Source organism: Toxorhynchites rutilus, chromosome 1 (genome assembly GCF_029784135.1).
Source record: "Toxorhynchites rutilus septentrionalis strain SRP chromosome 1, ASM2978413v1, whole genome shotgun sequence".
NCBI classification, from domain to species: domain Eukaryota; kingdom Metazoa; phylum Arthropoda; class Insecta; order Diptera; family Culicidae; genus Toxorhynchites; species Toxorhynchites rutilus.
This window is the reverse complement of record NC_073744.1, coordinates 163,795,099-163,816,192: the sequence shown is the minus strand read 5'-3', so window position 1 is coordinate 163,816,192 and position 21,094 is coordinate 163,795,099. Positions and strand designations below refer to the sequence as shown.

At 40.8% G+C, this 21,094-nt stretch overlaps 3 protein-coding genes across 3 annotated transcripts; all 3 read right to left on the bottom strand.

The window, feature by feature from the left end:
• Positions 1 to 2,329: 2,329 nt before the first annotated feature.
• On the bottom strand, positions 2,330 to 4,528 carry LOC129761568 (uncharacterized). The gene has a single exon (XM_055759304.1). The coding sequence runs from the start codon at positions 4,526 to 4,528 to the stop codon at positions 2,330 to 2,332; it is 2,199 nt and encodes a 732-aa protein (XP_055615279.1).
• Positions 4,529 to 4,564: 36 nt separating this feature from the next.
• On the bottom strand, positions 4,565 to 6,981 carry LOC129761566 (uncharacterized). Its single transcript, XM_055759303.1, has 2 exons — positions 6,597 to 6,981; positions 4,565 to 6,555 (listed from the first exon to the last, which is right to left on the bottom strand). The coding sequence occupies exons 1-2, from the start codon at positions 6,979 to 6,981 to the stop codon at positions 4,565 to 4,567; spliced, it is 2,376 nt and encodes a 791-aa protein (XP_055615278.1).
• A 1,570-nt stretch (positions 6,982 to 8,551) lies between these two features.
• Positions 8,552 to 15,651, bottom strand: LOC129761565 (jerky protein homolog-like). The gene is made up of 4 exons (XM_055759302.1): positions 15,432 to 15,651; positions 14,846 to 15,373; positions 14,597 to 14,782; positions 8,552 to 8,616 (listed from the first exon to the last, which is right to left on the bottom strand). The coding sequence occupies exons 1-4, from the start codon at positions 15,649 to 15,651 to the stop codon at positions 8,552 to 8,554; spliced, it is 999 nt and encodes a 332-aa protein (XP_055615277.1).
• Between the last annotated feature and the right edge of the window lie 5,443 nt (positions 15,652 to 21,094).

The following is a 21,094-nucleotide window of genomic DNA, read 5'->3' as shown; positions in this document are numbered from 1 at the left end:
TCCACTGAAGAATTATTCCGTAATGTTCGATGCATTCTTAAATAATATCGGAAATGATAAAAATCAAATTGATGTTTAAAATTCATCGCCGGAAAAGAGCTTGTACAAATTTAGAAGTATTTTTGGGTTTATTGGTGGTTGGCGACTTCCCGATCGATCATTCAATTTTCGCACGTTGTTTCCGTGTTGAAAGTGACGTCAAAGTGCCGCTCATGCGGCGAGAGCTGTGTTCTTCGATTGAAAGAAAACTGATATGTTTCGATGCACACAACCAATTCGGTTCTGATCCCCTTGGTTTGTTCTCCAAAATACGCTGCATAGTATTATTTGTGGATTATTTCTTCGATATTTTGATATTTTTGGGAGCGTGGGAAATATAATTTTTCGAAGACATACTGAAAAACTATTTGTATATTCAATAAGTACAGTACTTAAATGTGGCTCTAGACAACGAGGATCAACATCATTCATTGATAGTCGGTAACAGTTTGGATGTAATATTGTATTCAAAATCGTATTCGAAGATTTTTCTGTGAAATTTAATTTATTCGACCGGATATATTCGAGAATGCGATGCAAATATCTCTGCGATCTATAGAGAAATGGCAGAGCTTAAATCATCATATTTCCTCTCTCCTCTCTAATTGGCCACAGAACGAACGCTGCATTCGATTCGTGTATCACGTGTATGTCAGCGTTTTTCGGATTTCCTACAAGAAAGTACTGGAAAAGAATCGCTAAAAGCTGCCAACGCTTTTCGTTAATTTGATTGCGTCCCCAATTTGTTATTGAACACAACTCGCTGACAACTCGCACCAGATTTTCTCCTTGCCACTAAGATATTGCGTTTGAGCTTGACCTTAGGCAGACTGTAAACTTCGTAGTTACTCACCGTGAAATCAGCGAGATTGCACAAAAAACACACTAAATGACGCTTGGGAGTAACAAATCATTCTCGGTGTGCAAGTTTTGGTGATTCGAGCTTTAAATAGTCAATGGCGATGCCGGCCACGTCCTTATAGTCACTAGGGGAAGGGAAGGAATGTTAGTATGATATTTGCCGCCCGAAGGCCAGAAGTGTCACCTCACCGTTTATCAAGGAAGGGATAGTTGTTAGTGTGGGGAGGTAACAATCAGGATTCACTAAGGTACATGATGTGGTTATGTTAACGCGGACTAACGCTGCCTAACAAGGTAACCGAAAAAGCTCCTATAGAATAAATATTTGGTCGTATATACTATGACTTTCCACGTCAAGTACTCTATTTTAATGTCAAATCGCGACGCCGGCGGTTAACAATCGGTTATCTGAGAAGGTATCCGAATAGATTCCCTTATAACGGTTCGCATCGGATATATATTATGTGACTTCTCATACGTAGTACTAAGAAGTTCTAAGGAGGTAACTGAAAATACTTCTCTATGACGTTTCGAATCGACTACTGATTCTGTGACTAACGCTAACACTGTATTGTATTGTTATCAAAAACCAAAGAATATATGAATGTAAAATAATAAAAAAATGTTTTGATTCGATATATGCAGTGAAAATAATTTGAAGACTGTATATAATCGAGTCCGCCCAATATTAGATAACCAATTGTACTTACGACGCAAAATGACCGGTTAAATCATATAGATTTGTTCGCAAGGTTTTGTCTTGGAATTTCATTAAATATTTTCTTACAATGTAATGACTTTTTCTAAATATACTTTATTTCCGTTGAAATTTTAATATTTTGACAACTATCACACTGGTCAAAATAATCGGTTTGGTAGAAATTCTTCTAAATACAGCACTTGTTCACTAACTGTGTGTTCTTTAACTGGGCCGCCTTTTAACTGGGCTATAGCCCAGTAAAAAATCAGTTAAACGTCAAATATAGCTGTTCGGATCGAATTTGAAAAACTCTTTTTGTAGCAGGTTGTAGTACGCAGCTCAAAACTGAAAATCATTTCATTTATTTTTATGACAATTTAGGTATATAAATTACTTACATTAGTGTTTCTGTTCATCGGTTTCTTTACCGAACAAATTCTTTAATCGATCTTTATCGAGATTTACTAATCGAATCCGAAAATAACTAGAATAACGAATTCAATAGACTTTATAATTTCAATTTTAGTTTTAAACCCTTCTGACTATAGCTTTCTTGTTCAATTTATTTTAATGCTTCCTTCTCTATAGAATTATTGTTTACTTCTTCTTTTCTATAAATCCTTAACGTCAAACTCTGGTCTATTCCAATCTGTCACGACGATCGTTTTCCGACAGGTTCTTCAGCGTGCCCACCGGTGTTATGCCTAAGGGCGGCGGCAACAATTCCCCCTACCGTAACTCTGGTTCAGAACTAGTAATCTGGCCAGATTTACATCTTAATTCCATTGCCGCAAGCTTGGCGACTGCTCGTCGAAAAATTCCCTTCAATGTTCTTACCAATGCTTGACGAGCTCTGCCGTCGGTGCCTCGGAAGACCTTCTCCACTATTCCACGAATCCAGGTTCTGCGGTTACTTCCATCGACCAGATATACCAGTTCTCCTTCTTGAATAGGCTCATGCTCTCCATGCCACTTGGTGCGGCGATTGATGGTTGGTATGTACTCCTTCAACCATCTTTGCCACAGTATATCTGCCACTTGTTGGGATCGCTTATAATTGTCCCGCAACGCTTCGGCCGAATTTGTCGGCACGTGGACCTCTTCACACTCTCCAGAAGGCAGCCCTCGAAGAAAGTGGTTCGGCGATATGGCTTCGACGTCCGCTGATTCCTGTGGTACATATGTGAGCGGCCGAGAGTTCACCATGTCCTCAGCTTCAGCTAGCACAGTGAGTAAAATTTCGTCATTTAACTTTCTACCATCGTGTAGAGCCTTAAGTGCATCCTTCGCCGACCTAACCAACCTCTCCCAAACGCCGCCCATGTGCGGCGCCGCAGGGGGGTTAAACGTCCATCGAGTTCTAGCATCGGTGAAGACATCAGCACACTCTAAATCGATACGACGCACCTCTTGAACGAGCTCCTTACTGGCTGCATGAAAGTTCGTACCATTGTCTGAGAAAAATTGCAATGGAGCACCTCTTCTGCAGATGAATCGCCTGATGGCCATCATGCACGATTGACTGCTTAGGCTATGGGCGACTTCCATGTGAATTGCCCGAGTCGCTAGGCACGTAAACAGGCAAACCCACCTCTTCTCAGATCGTCGTCCAATCGTTACAATGACGGGACCAAAATAGTCGATCCCCACGTGACTAAACGGACGTAGCTGCGGAGTGAGACGTTGTACAGGCAGAGGTGCCATTCTGGGAACTGCTGGTTGGCACTTATTAATTTTGCACATCGCACAGTTCTTCATCGCAGCTCGAATGTTTTGGATATAGAAGCGTTGTCTGAGTTCGTTCACTACTGTCTCACGGTTCGCGTGACCGAATTGTCTATGATAATGAAGAATAAGCTTGCTGGTAACGTCGTGACTCTTTGGAAGAACAATAGCGAAGCGCTGTTCGAACGCGATAAAACCTGCATGGGCTGTCTGCCCTTCCATCCGAATAACTTCAGAATCATCCAAAAAGGGGGACAATCTGTACAGAGGACTGGATCGTTCAACGGAGTGCCACTGCACATGTGGTCGATTCCGGTTTTTTAACAATATCTTGACTTCGTCCGGAAACCCTTCTTGCTGTGCTGTTCTCCACAAGTAATTTTCTGCTCGACGATGTTCCTCGCATTTCAGTGGAATTTTGATATACGGTAACGAAATTTTAAGCAACTTTTCCAACTTTGGTGTGGTTTGAACGGGCTCGATTGGCAACTTCTTTGCCTTTCTGCGGCAGTTTGATATGAAACGAAAAACGCAAGCTATGCATCTCACTAAAATATTCCAGCGCGTAAAACGTGCGGTATCTATCAAAGGCTTGGGAAATAGAATTTCATGGAACAAATGGAACGCTCGCAGCTCTTCTTCTACATCCGGTTCGGGCAGTATCCGTTGTGGCCATTCATCCTCAGGGCGGTACAGAAACTCAGGTCCATTTACCCACCTTCCGCCAGTTTCAAGCGGTGGTCCGTTGTTACCCCACTTGGTTAGAACGTCAGATATGTTGCTTTTCGAAGGAACCCAGCGCCATTCGATAGGATTCGTGAGGCTCAATATTTTCCCGATACGATATGCCACAAACTGCTTATACTTCCTGTGATCGGAGCGAATCCAGGAGAGTACAGTTGCGGAATCGATGTGAATCACGAGACGTTTCACCTGTACCGAGTGATTGGCCTTTACCACAGCGGACATTCTCGCGCCCAGTACAGCAGAAAGAAGCTCCATTCTAGGAATGGACATATATTGCAGAGGAGCAACTTTGGATTTGGCCGACACTAATGCTACCCTTGGTTGTCCATTTAACATAACTCGGAAATAAGCGACGCACCCGTAGGCATCTTCACTGGCGTCTGCAAAAATGTGAAGTTCGAGGTTCTGGTAATCGGATGGCGTAATGCCGGGAAAGTAGCAGCGAGAAACATGCATTTTTTGAACTTGTGGTAGCAAAGCAATCCACCTGAACTATTTCTGCGCCGATATTTCATCGAGGATATCGTCCCAAGAACAACCGTTTCTCCAAAGATCCTGGATGATCATTTTTCCAAATACAGTGAACAACGCCCACAACCCGAGCGGATCAAAAAAGCTCATGACGATGCTCAATAAAATACGTTTTGTAGGTAGCTTCCCTTCCATCAAGAAAGACTTCAAGTCGTCGCGCAGAACGGTAGCAAACACGCAAGTATCTTTTGCTGTATTCCAGGACATCTCCAGAACTCTTTCCATACCGCCGGTCTTATCACAACGAAAGTGGATCATTTGGTTTTTTGCTAGCTCTCCAAAATATTTCAAGAACTCTGAGCTGTTTGACACCCATTTCCGAAGGGTAAATCCTGCCTTAGAATGGATGAACGCAACCTCACTGGCCCGCTTTATAGCCTCACCCACCGTGAATGTGGAATCAAGGTAATCGTCGACGTAATGCTTGTCAACAATTGCCTTGACAGCATCAGGGAACTGATCGACAAAATCCTTCGCGTTTAGGTTCTTAATGTAGTGCGCCGAACATGGCGAACAGGTGGAACCAAAAGTGCCGACATCCATTATGTAAATCACCGGATGACCGGATGAACTCGGTCGAAAAACGAACATTTGCGCTGATTTGTCGTCCGCACGTATTTTAAATTGGTGATACATCTCTGCAATATCACCCCCGAAAGCGACAGGGCGTTCACGGAAAGGACACAGTACTGATGGGAGACTGGTGAGAAGGTCGGGGCATTTTAACAACACGGAGTTGAGAGACTTTCCTTGGACAGATGCCGCTGCGTCCCAAACCAACCGGACCTTTTCCGGCCTTTTGGGATTTAAGACAACGTTTAGTGGAAGGAACCAGACCTTACCTGGCTCTGCTTCCGATAACTCCTTCGGCGTTGCGACGTGGGCGTACCCTTTAAGTTGATACTCCTCAATTTGATTTTTCACATTCTGTTCAAGCTGTGGATTTTTCGCCAATTTCCGCTCCAAACTTTTCATTCGCTTTAGCGCCATCGGGAAGCTGTCTGGTAGTTGCGGGTTGTCATCTTTCCATAAGAGCCCCGTCTCGAAGCGGTCATCGACACGGATGGTTGTTTTTTCCAGTAGTTCTCTGGCTCTGCGGTCTTCGTCTGATTCTGGAAGCACTATGACGGACATTCCAGACTCCTCCAAAGTAAAATGTTTTCGGAGAAGTTCACGCAGATCCTGGTCTGTTAGTTCACCAGATTCGTGATGACCAGTGAAACCGGCAGATGGATCATCGTTGCCTTGAGGGCCGTATATTGTCCAACCAAGTTTCGCTCGTACTGCTATTGGTTCGCCAGGTTTGCCAATGCGCGACTCAAGTGGTGCATACACGTGCAGATGTTTGAGACCGTTGAGAATCCTGGGAGGACCGTCCAGACAATCAGCCACCGGCAGACCGTAGAGATGCTTGAATCGATTCGTTACCTCTGCAAATCGTATCTTCTGTTCCGGCAATTGCAGCTGCTGTACCGTATGGACATTGCGATGAAGAAACCTTTCCTTTGATCCTTTTGCAGAAACCGACACATCGATGGATTTTGAATCTCGTTCCAGTCGGCTCATGCCAGCCGTCCACTTCACGATTATTGGTTTCCAGACACCGCTTAAATTCATATGATCAGCAACGCTGCTTTCCATCAGAGAATACGACGAGCCCTCCCTCAAGAAAGCGATGACGTCCATAGTTCGCTTCCCGTTATAAAGTTTAATTGGAACTACTCGGAAGATGACGGGATGTTGTTCCGAATTATGAATGAGACAGTTTGTTGAAAGCGGTGCAATTGAATTCGTCGGATGAATGAGTGAGTGGTGACGTTCCCTGCAGTTACCAATGTTGCAGTGGCCTTTGAAACGGCAGCGCGTTTGTCCGTGTTCGTTAAGGCACAGCTGGCACAATTTCCATTGCTCCACAATTTTCATTCTGTCACTCCAGGCCAACTTCTTAAACTCTGACATAGACGAATGCGATGATCTAGTTGATCGCACGCACGGCATGGCTTGCGGTTGGCGTACTGAACGTAGCTTTTTTGCTGATCTGATAGCTGTTTCGACGATTGTTCTATTCCCATATGGGTGTTCAGGAAGCCCTCATTCTCTCTGGTTCTCACTTTAACATTGTTCCTATTACGGTTGGAACGGTTTTCCGACTGCGGTTCCATGTAGAGTGTGACTTCGGTTGCCTCCGAGACGATTCCGGATAGAAAATCGGAGAACGTTGACAAATTCACTGCAGCTTGTAGTCGCTTGTACCTTACCCATTCTAGTTTAGTACTGGGGGGCAACTTCTCCACCAGTTCTGAGATAAGCATCGGGTTTACGAGGTGATCTACAAGCTCTGAGGCCACCAAATGATCACACAGTTGTTGGACGACCATACCATAGTGAATAAATGTGGTTAAACGATCAATGCGAGGTGGTTCAGCTTTTCTCGCCTTCTGCATCAGGGTATGGAGAAGTTGTTCCGGTCTACCATATAGATGACGAAGAGTTTCAATTACTCTTGGGACCGACTCTGGGAATAATAATCTGCTCCTTACTGCTTCCAAAGCTTGTCCCTTAATGCTCTCTTGCAGTCTTCCGAGGTTCTCGAGGTTGCTCCAATTACATGCTGCATTTCCATTTATGAAACTGCTTATAAAAAGGGGCCACTCTTCTGGTTTCCCTGTGAACACCGGCAATTTAGCGAATGGGCCCTTCCGTGCAGCTATCTGCGCTTTTGACAACTCCTGGTATCCCTATTGAACGGCTGGATTAGGGGAGCGGTGTGGGGGCTGTTCCATAAAGTGAGACACCTGTACGGGCGGCATAAACGGCTTGTCCATTTGTAATGGCACCAGGTGGTCCCGGAGCGATGCATTTTCCTTCGAAACTTTATCAAGAGGTGGTAGGTTGTCCTTGTTGGTACCCAGTTGCGTCGGTACATCTTTGAGAGTGGAAACTTTTGAAAAAGCTCCCCGTGGATCGACAACATATTTGTTTTGATCGTTTGGGAATTTGAACTTCTCCCTACACAATGTTTCCAAATCCGCATCCGTTTGCGGCCGGTTTTGTACAACAGGACCTCCGCCAGCTTCATCTTCTTGATACTGAAACTCCTTGTAAAGCTCGCTTCGCATCCTACTAAGTTCCGCTTATACTGCTTTCTTTTTTTCCAGCATTTCTCGTTCTAGAAGAAGTTGTAGTTTCATTTTCTCCTTCTCCCTCTGAAGTTGACGATCGAATGTTTTCTTAATCTGCAACATTTCATTCCGGTGTTGTAACTCATCTTCATCAAGCTCTGTTTCGACGTGAGTATTGCCGTCACCCGACTCCTCCCGCGAATCGGAAATATCGACAATGGTATTTTCTGTGGTTGGCGTTTTAGGGCTGTCGTCCGTGGCTGCCAATTTGCAATCCTTGCAGGCCCACGGTTTGTTGCGAATTTCTGCGGTCACCTTTGCACACATGAAGTGAAACCATTTGTGACAGGTTTCACAGTAAACCATATCGCTATCTGCATGGTTTGGTTTCTCGCACAACGCACAATCATACCCGGTCGATTCGCGGTTATGTTTTTCTTTGGAGGATGGCATCTCACTAATTTTTGAGAAATTTGTTCGGATCGAATTTGAAAAACTCTTTTTGTAGCAGGTTGTAGTACGCAGCTCAAAACTGAAAATCATTTCATTTATTTTTATGACAATTTAGGTATATAAATTACTTACATTAGTGTTTCTGTTCATCGGTTTCTTTACCGAACAAATTCTTTAATCGATCTTTATCGAGATTTACTAATCGAATCCGAAAATAACTAGAATAACGAATTCAATAGACTTTATAATTTCAATTTTAGTTTTAAACCCTTCTGACTATAGCTTTCTTGTTCAATTCAATTTAATGCTTTCTTCTCTATAGAATTATTGTTTACTTCTTCTTTTCTATAAATCCTTAACGTCAAACTCTGGTCTATTCCGATCTGTCACGACGATCGTTTTCCGACAGGTTCTTCAGCGTGCCCACCGGTGTTATGCCTAAGGGCGGCGGCAACAATAGCATAAACCAAGGCGCGTAGAAGTATATCCTAAGGTGGGCCAACTTGCTAAAACCACTCTTCAGCCATCTTGGAAGTCTACTGTGTTTTGTTTGTAAACAAAACACAATACGCTTGTGCCCAAGCTCGCTCGTGATCAGTCTGTCTCTTTCACACTTCAAGGAAAAAATTCCCCTTCTGCTTTCTTCCGTACTGTTTTCATATACCGCTCCCCTAACCAACTTAGTGACGAAACGGCCTCACCTAGTACCATAGACCCGTCTTGGCATAAACAACAACATTGGTTAGGGGTACTCCAATGCATCACAGATCTATAATCATGAATACACTGAGAGAAATAATTAGTACATATTTATATAACAGATTTTATTCTGACTAATACCAATTCGATAGTCATTTTCTACTGTACTAACTATGCGTACATCTACGTGAGTAAATGGTAAATACAAATGTCAACATTTATAGCAGAATATCGGCTTAACATCGAAGCATTCTTCGTGCATACACTCTGTCAAATATATACCAGGAATTTGGAATCTTCCTGCTGAACATTTTTAATTTTCTTAAGTATGTACTACTGTTAGTGGCCTTATTTATTTATTTTTTCTCATTAGTAACATGAGACTTCAGTTCCTTTGTCTTGTCGTTGTTTTAGTTAAAGAGAGCTAGTTCGCGAATAACATATCTCACGAGACCGTTCATAATATTTTGGATGATGTTTTAGGCATGAGAAAAGTCGCTGCACGACTAGTGCCAAAAGAGCAATTTTTTTCAAGAATTTCATCGCAATCATTCAGCCATTTGACATGCTTGAACAATCAAATTTTGATCCCACGTGCACCCAACGCATAATTACTGGCCACGGGACATGGGTGTACGAGTATGACATACAAACGAGTCAACAAACATCATCATGAACCGCTGCAAACGAGTCGAAGCCCGTAAAAACTACGTCAAAGTCGATCAAATGTGAAAGTAATGAAGACTGTTTTCTTCGATATTCGTGGTGCTGTCCATTCGCAATTCCTTCCGGAGGACCAAACGGTCAATCAAGTGTACTGCCGTGACGTTATGAGCCGTTCAAGAGAGAAAATTAATCGCAAACGGCCTGAACTGTGAAAGTATAACACTTGTATTTTATAACACGATAATGCACCAGCTCATCGATCGATCATTGTGAACGAATTATTGGCTAAACATGGCACGAATGTGATTGAACAAGCACCGTACTCTCCAGATATTGCCCCGTGTGGCTTTATCTTATTTCCGAATCTCAAGTTTCCGCTTTGACCCGTTTTGACAGCATTGAAGACATAGAAACGAATTCGCTGCGAGAACTGAAAGCAGTTGGAGAAATATAAAATAGACTTCAATTGTTGCGAAGCCTGGACTTCATCTGAAGAAGATTTTGTGGGGTGTGGTGTACCTCTTCCTCAAGGTGATATGGTCGATACCGACAAATGTTGCAACTGGATCAATCCAAATCAACCATAACACGAAAAAGGCCAAAGTTGGCGAACCGACGAGGCATCGTTTTCCATCGCGACAACGCAAGACCGCATGTTGCGTTGGCCGTAAGGTGCGAATTATAACAGTTTGATTGGAACGTTCTACCTCATCCTCCGTACTCCCCAGAGATTTCCCGATCCAATTATTACTTGTTTCTCTCCCTCAAAAATACTTTCCTTGGCAAATGTTTCAAATCTATAAGTGAAATAATAATTTCGGGGCTTCGGACCAACGTCCAATTTAACAATATCGGGTTGCTTTTGTATGTGGCCATGCAATGTCCTGGAAAAAAGGTAATGAAGATGGTTGAGTTTCGAGCGACATAGCATGCGCTGCCAAAACTATTTCGCAAATAGTGACGTCAGTCGTTGTGTTTATCTTTGATTGCTCACCGCATCCATGTGAAAATGCTATTTTCATGAAGTAATTTATCAATGAAAAATGTACATTTTTGTAGAGCTCCCGTTGAATATGAGGCTAATGTGATAGCGTGAAGTGAATATTTGTGGAATAACGTCGAAAAATACGGATAAAAGTGATATTTCCATGTTCCATTTTCACTCCCCCACGTTCATAGAAACAAACGAAGTTTCAATATTTTAGCCGTTATGAAGTTGATGTTCCGAAGGCTCTCAGTGTCGGTGTGTATGTTGTGAGATAATAATCGCCAATTAATCAAAATTTCACCAAAAATGTTACTGCTTTCGAGAACTAAGCATACGACTGCTCTCTGGACCTTTTTACCACATGAATAATCGAAATAAGCCACGATATAATTGTCATCTGTTAAAAAACAACCAGTTGAATGATTTCATGAGAATTTTGGCTCAAATTATCATGCAATCGTAAGTACTTTCAACATTGTTTTGTATCTTCCATATACATTCCATATTGAATACAAATAATTACGACACGATATTCTGCTTGCCAATACAGATACACTTCGCCTACTGCTCCACCTCTATATGTACCTCATTGGTGGCCATGGATGTTGGAAGCAAGGTGGAGCACAGTCTTGCAGCCAAGTGGTACCGCGTGAGAGAGGTATTTACGATAGCACGCATAAAGGCTGCATGCGGTGCGCTCACCGAATGGTGGAACGCAAGGCGGAGCACAGTCTCGTAAGCCGGCAGGACGGTCTCGTGCAGGTCACCGAGTGGCCTGCGTATGATAACGATAACGATAGCGCAGTTGCTCCGTGTGAGCATATGCACGACACAGTGTATACCAGGTATACCAGCCCGTGAATGATGAGGCATCTCTTCTGTGTCAAAAGCATTAAGAAGGCGATGAATATGCTATTCAACATGGTGCCCGACACTTCGGAAGCGATTGACCTTTGAGGGTGAAAACTTTCGGAACAACCTGATAGAAATAGTGGGAGAAGGATATAAATGAGTGGCGGTGACGGTAGTGGCGATGATTGAGAAAATTGCACAGATAGGACTCGAGCTCCGATTGCTTGGATTGTTTAGCAGTGGATATCTCGCACGGCGTTTCGAAATATAATTTCAGAGCAGTTAAAACTCGTACATATGAAACGAAAGAGATGCAATCGAATACGTCATTTTTGGTCGCCTATTGTATTTTAGTGGAAATGTATCGAAATTTATATAAAGATGTGGACAATTCAGGTTCAGTGCTACGTGTTTTAAGTAATCAAATAACATGAAGTAAAAATTTTCATTTAAATTTTACCAATTTAAAGATGCCTTCAGCACCAGACGACATCACGGATCTGGATGTGTCAAATTTCTAATACGATGTAATATGGCCTCAATTACGATCTAATATGATTTACTGTACAACGATTTCCCACAGCATGTCCCAGCAAACATAAAATCGTATGAGTGGCCATAATTAGGGGCTATACACATACATCGAAGAAACATTTGGATGATATATGATGCATATAACTGGCATATACACGAAAATGTGGAGGCGATACACGTATATACCATATTTTATATGCATACAAAGCCGTATATAACGATATACGATGCTTTATACACTGATATGCGTTTTGACTTGACAATGCTATATAAACTGAATAGAATGTGCATATCGCGATACTAGGATGATCGTTATGCCGAAATACGACTCCATCAATCACACAGGAAATCGTGTTTTGGCATTTTATACGATTTCGGATATACATGGTGCACCCTTCGATAGATATTTGATACGATTGTTATTTGATACGAATTTATATGCAAAAGTTATGTGATTTAATATTTGCTAGTGTAATACAATTTTTACACAGTACTGCATTAATTCAATTAATATGTTCATTCGAATTACAATCTGCATAGCCTGATATGCATAAATGATTTGGTATAGATCAATTTTACGATAGTGTATATCATAAAACCGATGTTTGTTACGCCGAATTAAGAATTAATCTGTAGAGATAAATAAAATAGTGATTTTCGCATTTTATACGATTTTAAAAGTACACAATGTATCTATTGAACGACATTGTATATGATTTGTTGTTGTGTGATGTTTGCTGTGGTATGTAAAATGAATGTCAGATTCAATGGACATCCCTACCAGAGGTTAGTCTATTTTATTCGATAGCATACGTAAACTTGAATGTGTCATATCTGAAGACTGTGGTGAGAAAAGCGCGCATTAAATATGTTTGTTGTTGCCATAAGGCAATGCGGAGGTAAGAGTTTTGATATAATTGTAACATGTGCATTATCACCGGGTAAATGTAGCCGATATTCGACTTTCGAATCATGCGAATCATGTCTAATAATTTTTCCTTGTAAACTCAATCAATAATTAGCACGGCAGAAAATGACTAGATTGATTGCATTTTTCAAAAAGTTCGTTATATTTAGTAACTATTTCATCCAGTGTAGATTTTATTTTGCGCTTCCATATCTTTCAATTTATATTTTTTAAGTGCATCATTGACGTTCCCCTCGCTGTTTCTTAACGTTTTAAAAATCAGCCCAGTTAACGAACAAAATCCGTTAACAGGGCTGCGCCTCCGCCCAGTTACCGGACAACCGCTGTATATATACAGGGTTTTCCATTCCGGGCTTCCGAAAGTATACAGCCCTGCGCTGACAACCGTTCGACATAGCTGTCAACCAAAGCGTCATATCGTTAGTTGAATGTCTGCCATTTTACAATATGGATCGTTTTAGCATCGCACAACGTGTTAATTTTGTTAAATTATACTATAAAAATGATGAAAAACCGGCAAATGTTTTTCGAGCATTACGGACGCACAATCGCTAATGTAATGCGGATATTGTGAAACCTGTGCATCATCGTAATGTGCGTTCGGCCGAAAATATTGCTGCTGTTGCTGCCAGTGTGGAGGATGACCCGAATGTTTCGATTCCACGGCGTGCTCAGCAATTGGGCTTGTCAAACACATTACTTGCACCTACATCCATATAAAGTCCAACTGGTACAAAAATTAGAGAGTAGTGACCATGGAATGCGTCGGGCATACGTCGATTGGGTGAACGAACAACAGCAATAAAATGCTGAATTTTCGCATCAAATTTTCTTCAGCGATGAGGCACATTTCGAGCTCGGTGGCTATGTGAACACCCAAAATTTCCGTATATGGGGCTCAGAAATTCCACACGTGATTGTTGAGAGGCCATTGCATCCGCCAAAAGTCACTGTGCAGGTCGGAAGAACTTTTTTTTTGACGAAAAATCCCCCGGTCAGAATGGGAATCGAACCCGAACCTCCGGCATGATAATGTGTGATGCTACACACTCTGTCACGGGAGCACTCATTTTCATTAATAAAACTGAACATATATAATTAAAAAAAAAACTATGCAGAGTGGAGTTTTTAATTTGTATTTATTTGCGTTAAACATGCCTCATCACATTTAAATCGACCAATTTTAAATAATTCAATATAGTAAAGAATCTGTAATAAGAACTATCTCAAAATGAATTTCTATCTGCTATTTTCTCCAAGATATTCGACCTCATCTCACGCAATGAAAATTGAGAATTAAGCGACCAGCCATTTTCTTCAGCATATCTGATCATTATGTCGACAGAATTCAACGCCAATTCATCAGAAACCGTTTGAAAACAATCATCAAGGTCAGGATCTGTTATATTTATGGTGTTATCTTCCGGTAAACTGGAATCCATCGTATGGGTCAATTCATCATCTGCTGTGGGATTGCGTACTTTTTCAACGATTTCTAAATCCTTCAAAATTTCAAACTCTACATTCCCTTCATCTATCACGTTTGAGTGTAAAATTTTTTGCTTGATCTCTGTTAGACGCTTTTTAATAACAGCCAGTGGTAGGTCATCCTCATCTTCAACTTCTTCCGGATTATAGAGTAAATCCCAAGACTTCCTTATCGATGATTGAGGACCTTCTATCCCAAGATTCCGCAATCCAAAATATCGCACCCTTTACGTTAATCCTTTTTACATTGTCATGAAACTCACCTGATCTACCAAAAATCTCTCTCATCATGATCTTCCTATAGCGTGATTTTATCATTTGGATTACGTTCTGATCCATAGGTTGAATGTAGGCCGCTGTTTTGTTTGGGAGTAGAAACATAGTGCTTATAGCACCGTCACTAGTTTTCAGTTCCTCTGCATTAAAAAGTGGAATTGGAAGACCTGATTCTGCCAAAAAATTTCGGACCTGTGGCACAAAATGCTCAAAAAACCAAGTTTTGAATAAATTACGTGTCATCCAAGCGTTCTTGGATGTTGTGTAGTTAACAGGCAGCTCCTTCATATTCTTCAATGATCGAGGATTAAGATACTTCCCGATGACCATCAGAGGTAACTTCAATGTACCGTCCATGTTAGAACATGGCATAAAAGTCAAACGTTCTTTGATAGTTTTCTTTCCTGGTGCCCCTACTGAATTTTTATCAACGTAAGTAAGTAATCTGACTCGGGCATAAGTTTCTATTTGCATTCCTGTAGAGAACTTCTTGATGTAGTCCTCAATTGCAGCCATATTGCTGGACAATTTTTCGCCCGTAATTTTGAGAAGGCGAATTTCATATCTCTTGATGAATTTGTCAATGTAACCTCTACTTCCAAAATGAGACTCACCTTCCAATTCGTTGACAAATTTAACTGATTGAATTTGGAGCATTTCTTGGCTCACCGGAATGTGGCGTTGTCTTTGTTGCAGAAACCAAAGGTACAATGCTTCATCCACCTTTGGGTAACTTGGAGCTTGTTTGAAGTTTTTGCGGTGTGCTGTGAATAAATCGAAAAAAATTTTCGATTTTTTTTCATAAAACTTTAAATTCCATACCAATGTTTCCATGAATGTTTGCAATATTGTTCATTATCTTAACTTTAGATTTTCGAATAGTGTAGATGGTAGATCGTGATCTAATGCGGTACTTTTTCATTATCTCTTGAACTGCAATTCCATTCTCCAGATCATGGATAATCTTCACTTTATCTGTCAGAAGAATGCCCTTCCGGTTCTTCTTTTCTTTCGAGACTATATCAGTGTGTTTAGAAACCATTTTTACCATTAAACTTTTACAAATCCAATTTGAGTAGCTACGTGAAGTTACTTCCGATATAGTACGTCAAATCAATGGCTGGTGTATTCGCAAGTATTCGCAAGGATATGATTAAGGTGTGCTGCAAATTTAGCTGTCTTTGCCACACCTACCTAACTATGGCAGATCTATGGAACTAGGTACGCCAGTTTGGTCACTAAGTTGTTTAGGTGAGTGGTTTAAAACAGTACGGCAGAAAGCGGAAGAGGGATTGTTTATCTGAAATGTTGAATAGAAAGAATGATCCCAAGAGCCTGAATGAATTATGCACTCTCTCTCAATAATTTCAGTAGTATTGCATCATAGAATGTTGTCTTGAATAGATTTCACAAATCGTGCACAAGCGCACTATGTTTTGTTTGCAAAGAATCAGTATATTTTCAAGATGATTGTAGAATGGTACGAAAAAGTTCATTTTCATTCATAATATTTATTTTAAAAGTGTGTTAATTTCATCTTGAAAATCCATTATAACTTTCTTTTCCAAATGGCGCAACACGAAGTTAGTGTTGTCAACGCAAATAGGATAGACGAAATGCTTTCATCGTTGAACGTAATTAATATAATCTATATAGTAATGAATATGTAATAAAGTATCAGTATAGTTCACAAACTGTGAATTACTTTTGTTTAGTTTAAGATGACTGCCGAGTGTTTTCAACATTTTGACCTACCTGGTTGTATACTAAGCGCATTGATTTACACCAGTTTGAGAGTTTGACAGTTATCACGATGGACGTTGCTGTGTGTGTGACATGGGTGCCCTACACTCAGAAAAATCCTTGGTAGAAAACTACCAAATACTTTTGGTAATGCAAATATTAGTAAAAGGTACATATTTTTTGTACGTATGACTAACCGTATGTAAAATGAATGGACAAAATGGACAAAATCAACATTTTCGACACCTGTTCTTCTTTGCATTTCATCAAGGTCCAAAAGCTGCCGAAGCAGCTCGGGACGTTGACGTGTAGGAAGGTGCCATAGGCGAGACCAAGGCGCCTCTATATATACCAGGTGAAACAATCATATGAAATGCACTTTCAGCCATATTGGAATTGCTGTCGGTATTGTTTACAAACAGCATCAGAACGCTACCGGCGGCTCTCTACAAACTGCTGTGACGCTTATTCGAACGATGCCCACTTTGTTCGGCTTTCGCGAATTTATGTGAAAAAGACGGGATGATTTTGTAGAATTTCATTCTCATCCAGTTCATCCACTACTCTCGCATGTGAAAATGAGAAATGGCGTATCCTAGCAATATCAAAACAAACAACCCCCGCTCCACAAACCGTAATACCCTTCTCATTGAAGTGATGATGTTGCTTCACCTGTTATACATTTATACAAGCGCCTTGGGCGAGACTACTGCATGGAAATGGTTAGCAAAGTTCAAAAATGACACGCCCCTTCTGAATTCGATGGAAAACGTCTCAAATCACTTTTAAAGGAGAACGGTCACCAAACCAGTCGTGAATTGTCGGAAAGAATGGACCTCGTATATATAAAGGGTGTGTCACATCAAATTTCATCACGGAAAAAATTTAATTTTTAGGAATTATATCTTCAGCTTTCGCTTATAATCAGATAAGAGTGTATAGATCACGTTGGCCATGCTTCACTGTCAATTTTTCGTAAATTTGGAAAAATGTCGTCGAACGAAAAAGAGCGTCGTGAATTAATCCTGCGCACTCATTCCGAGAATCCGGAGTTGTCACATCGGGACATCGGTAAGATGCTGGGAATCGTCCAATCCACGGTCAGCAGAGTACTAAAACGATACTTCGAGAAACTAACCATTGAAAAATAACAGAAAGTATTTGGTCGCAGAAAAACACAAAAAAAAACATTAAAATAAACTCTTTCGCTTGCATGTTATTTTCAATGCCAAGGGGAACTGGCGGATTATTTTGCAGAAGCGATATCTTTCCGGACTCTTCTCGAAGTCCACCACCAATGGTTAATGCTAACTTAATAACCACCTGTTAATTGCACTTGATTGAAAAATCACAAAACCAAATGTATTTAAGTCGCAGAAAACATTTAAATAAACTCTTTCGCATGAATGTATTTTTCAATTCCCAGGGGAACTGGCAGATTATTTTTCAGCAACGATAATAATTTTCCGGAATCTTCTCGATGCTGGATGGCATTTAAACGAAAGAAGTTCCATACGTATATATATATGAGTGTTGCGGCGGCCGCTTCGATATCTCAAATGGAACCGTTTTTCGGTGCTGATAATTTCTCGGTCGTCTTCTCTTCTTCTGATGGAAGTTCCAAACAAACTGTATGTGTTTCAAGTCAGGTTAGGCCAGGTAATGAATCTCTTGATCCCTCGCCGTCCAGCTCGTTCAATAACGATGTTGCCTTGTCGATATCGTCACGAAAAAAAATTTCTACTGATTTTCTACTGATGGGGAAGAATAATTTCAGAAGCTTTCCTGTTAATTGCGATTGATTGAAAAATCACAAAACCAAATGTATTTGCAGTGTCATATGGATAGAAAACATTAGAATAAACTCTTTCGCATCAATGTATTTTTCAATTCCCAGGGGAACTGGCAGATTATTTTGACGTAGGACTACGTCTTTCATTTCTATACCGGGGTGTAAAATCAAACTTTCGAAAACGAAAGCGTTACGCCGGAGTCCGAAATTTTGAGCGTTAATAGCTCCTAAACAACTGAATGAAATGGTATGATAAACACTTCATTCCAAAGATAAAATGTCTACGCGTTCTATACTTGTTACTTTTTGATCCAAAAACTTGTTTCAATAGTCTTAAAATTGCTTTCAAAACAGGCTATTGAAATCACCAATCGGTATATAAGCGAGCGCCGCTCGGAAATCCACTCAGTTCTAATTGAACAGCGATGGGAGCATGGTGTGGCTGTTGTGGTGAATCTCTTCGTTTATCATGAAAGCGCGGATGAACGGTGTCACCAAGAGCCTGTTTGTGCACCTTAGGCTATCAGGAGGAGAGTGATGCGACAAACGGTTCCCCGGAAAGAGATCGGAGCAGCCGCCACACACACATATACGTGCGCGGAACCCTTCGTTTGAATGCCATTCAGAATCTAGAAAATTCCGGAAAGATTCAATTGTTGCTGAAAAATAATCTGCCAGTTCCCCTGGGAATTGAAAACCGTTGCGGTTATACCATAGATATAACCCACTTCCTGTTTTTCAGCAACGATTAGATTTTTCCCGATTTTCCTCGATACTCGAAGCCCACCAGTGGTTAATGCTAACTCGATAACCACCTGTTAATGGCACTTAATTGAAAAATATTTGGTCGCAGTGTTACATGGATAAAAAACATTAAAATGAACTCTTTCGCATGAATGTATTTTTCAGATCCCAGGGGAACTGGCAGATTATTTTTCAGCAACGATTGAATCTTTCCGGAATTTTCTCGATGCTGAATGGCATCCAAACGAAGAGTTCCGCGCGTGTATGTGTGTGTGTGTAGCGGCTGCTCCGATCCCTTTCCGGGGAACCATTTGCGGCATCACTCTCCTCCTGATGGATTCCCTTCTGGCCTAAGGTGCACAAGCAGGCTCTTGGTGACACCGTTCATTTGCGCTTTCATGATAAACGAAGAGCTTCACCACAACAGCGACAACATGCTCCAATCGCTGTTCAATCATAACTGAGTGGGTTTACGAGCGGCGCTCGCTTATATACCGATTGGTGATTTCAATAGCCTGTTTTGAAAGCAATTTTAAGACTATTGAAACAAGTTTTTGGATCAAAAAGCAACAAGTATCTAACGCGTAGACATTTTATCTTTCGAATGAAGTGTTCATCATACCATTACGTTCAGTTGTTTAGGAGCTATTAATGCTCAAAATCTCGGCCTCCGGCGTAACGCTTTCGTTTTCGAAACTTTGATTTTACACCCCGGTATAGAAATGAAAGACGTAATCCTACGTCAAAAAACTACAACCTGACGTTGTACAGAACCTTATGGACGGGGTAAAGAGGAAGGTGCGAGCATACGGGCTTGGGCTCGAAGTATGAATAAAAAGAAAATGCCAAAAGTTGTTTAATAGTTTTTATTTTACTGTCTAAAATTTCAAAAGGATCGGTCTACTGGGCGAATTTCTACAGCGTTTTTTCCGTGATGCAATTTGATGTGACACACCCTTTAGTTGATTAACTTATTGTTAAAATGATTGTTTTTTGTTTAAATAAAAGCTACGTTACCAACTTATTTCACAACCCAATATCTATATAAAAGGTGGCTCAAAATTCGGCCATTTCAACGTTAAGTAATTTTTGAATGAGGCCTAAAGTGTTTAGCCGAGCAATATGTACCATTCGGATGAAAAAAAATAATAAAAACGAATTTGAAAAAAAATTATAGGAGGTTGTGTCCAAGATAAGACCGCATTGTTGACGTAGAACTACGCTGTTATTTTATATAAGTCGCTTCGGATATTATTCTATAATGCTGTGAAATTTTAGAAACAACTGCTTAGTAGAATAATCTCTGAAATGATTTTTTCATTGTAGATTCAGTTGACGATAATTGATTGATGATACATTCTTGCCCTCGCAAAACAATCGTATGTCGCAATTTGATTCATGTCAATGCATTGAAAATTTACCTCGAAGGCTATTCCGGTGGCCTTTTCGAAATTGACATAGACTCGGCTACAGTCGATTATATACATGTTGCACCAGCACCATTATTCCATATCTCATAACTACATCAATATATCTTACTCTCTCTACTCTGACCGTTGGATTTTCAAATTTGCAAGAAAGGTTTGTCCCGATTCCGTTCCTGCACAAAACGTCGTACGCGACATTCCGCTCCAAGGCGATTATGAGAATTTTTCGATGGTAGAATTCTCAATTGCACTTCTCTCATGTAACAATTAAGCTCCGGGGTCGGACAAGATTAAATTCAACTTATTGAAGAATCTTCCCGACTTGGCAAAACAGCGTTTGCTGAACTTGTTCAACAAGTTTCTGGAGCTGAATATTGTCCCGCATGACTGGAGACAAGTGAGAGTGATAGCCATACGAAAACCCAACAAGCCGGCTTGCGATCACAATTCGTATAGGCCGATTGCAATGTTATCCTGTATTCGTAAATTGTTAGAGAAAATGATTCTACTTCGTTTGGACAAGTGGGTCGAAACGAACAATTTGCTGTCAAATACGCAGTTTGGCTTCCGCCGAGGTAAAGGGACGAACGATTGTCTCGCGCTGCTATCTTCTGAGATCCAAATCGCATTTGCTCGCAAAGAACAAATGGCTTCCGTTTTTCTCGATATCAAAGGTGCATTTGAATCAGTTTCCATGGAAATTCTCTCAGAGAAACTTCATAATCGTGGACTTTCGCCAATTCTGAATAATTTCCTGTACAATTTACTGTCAGAAAAGC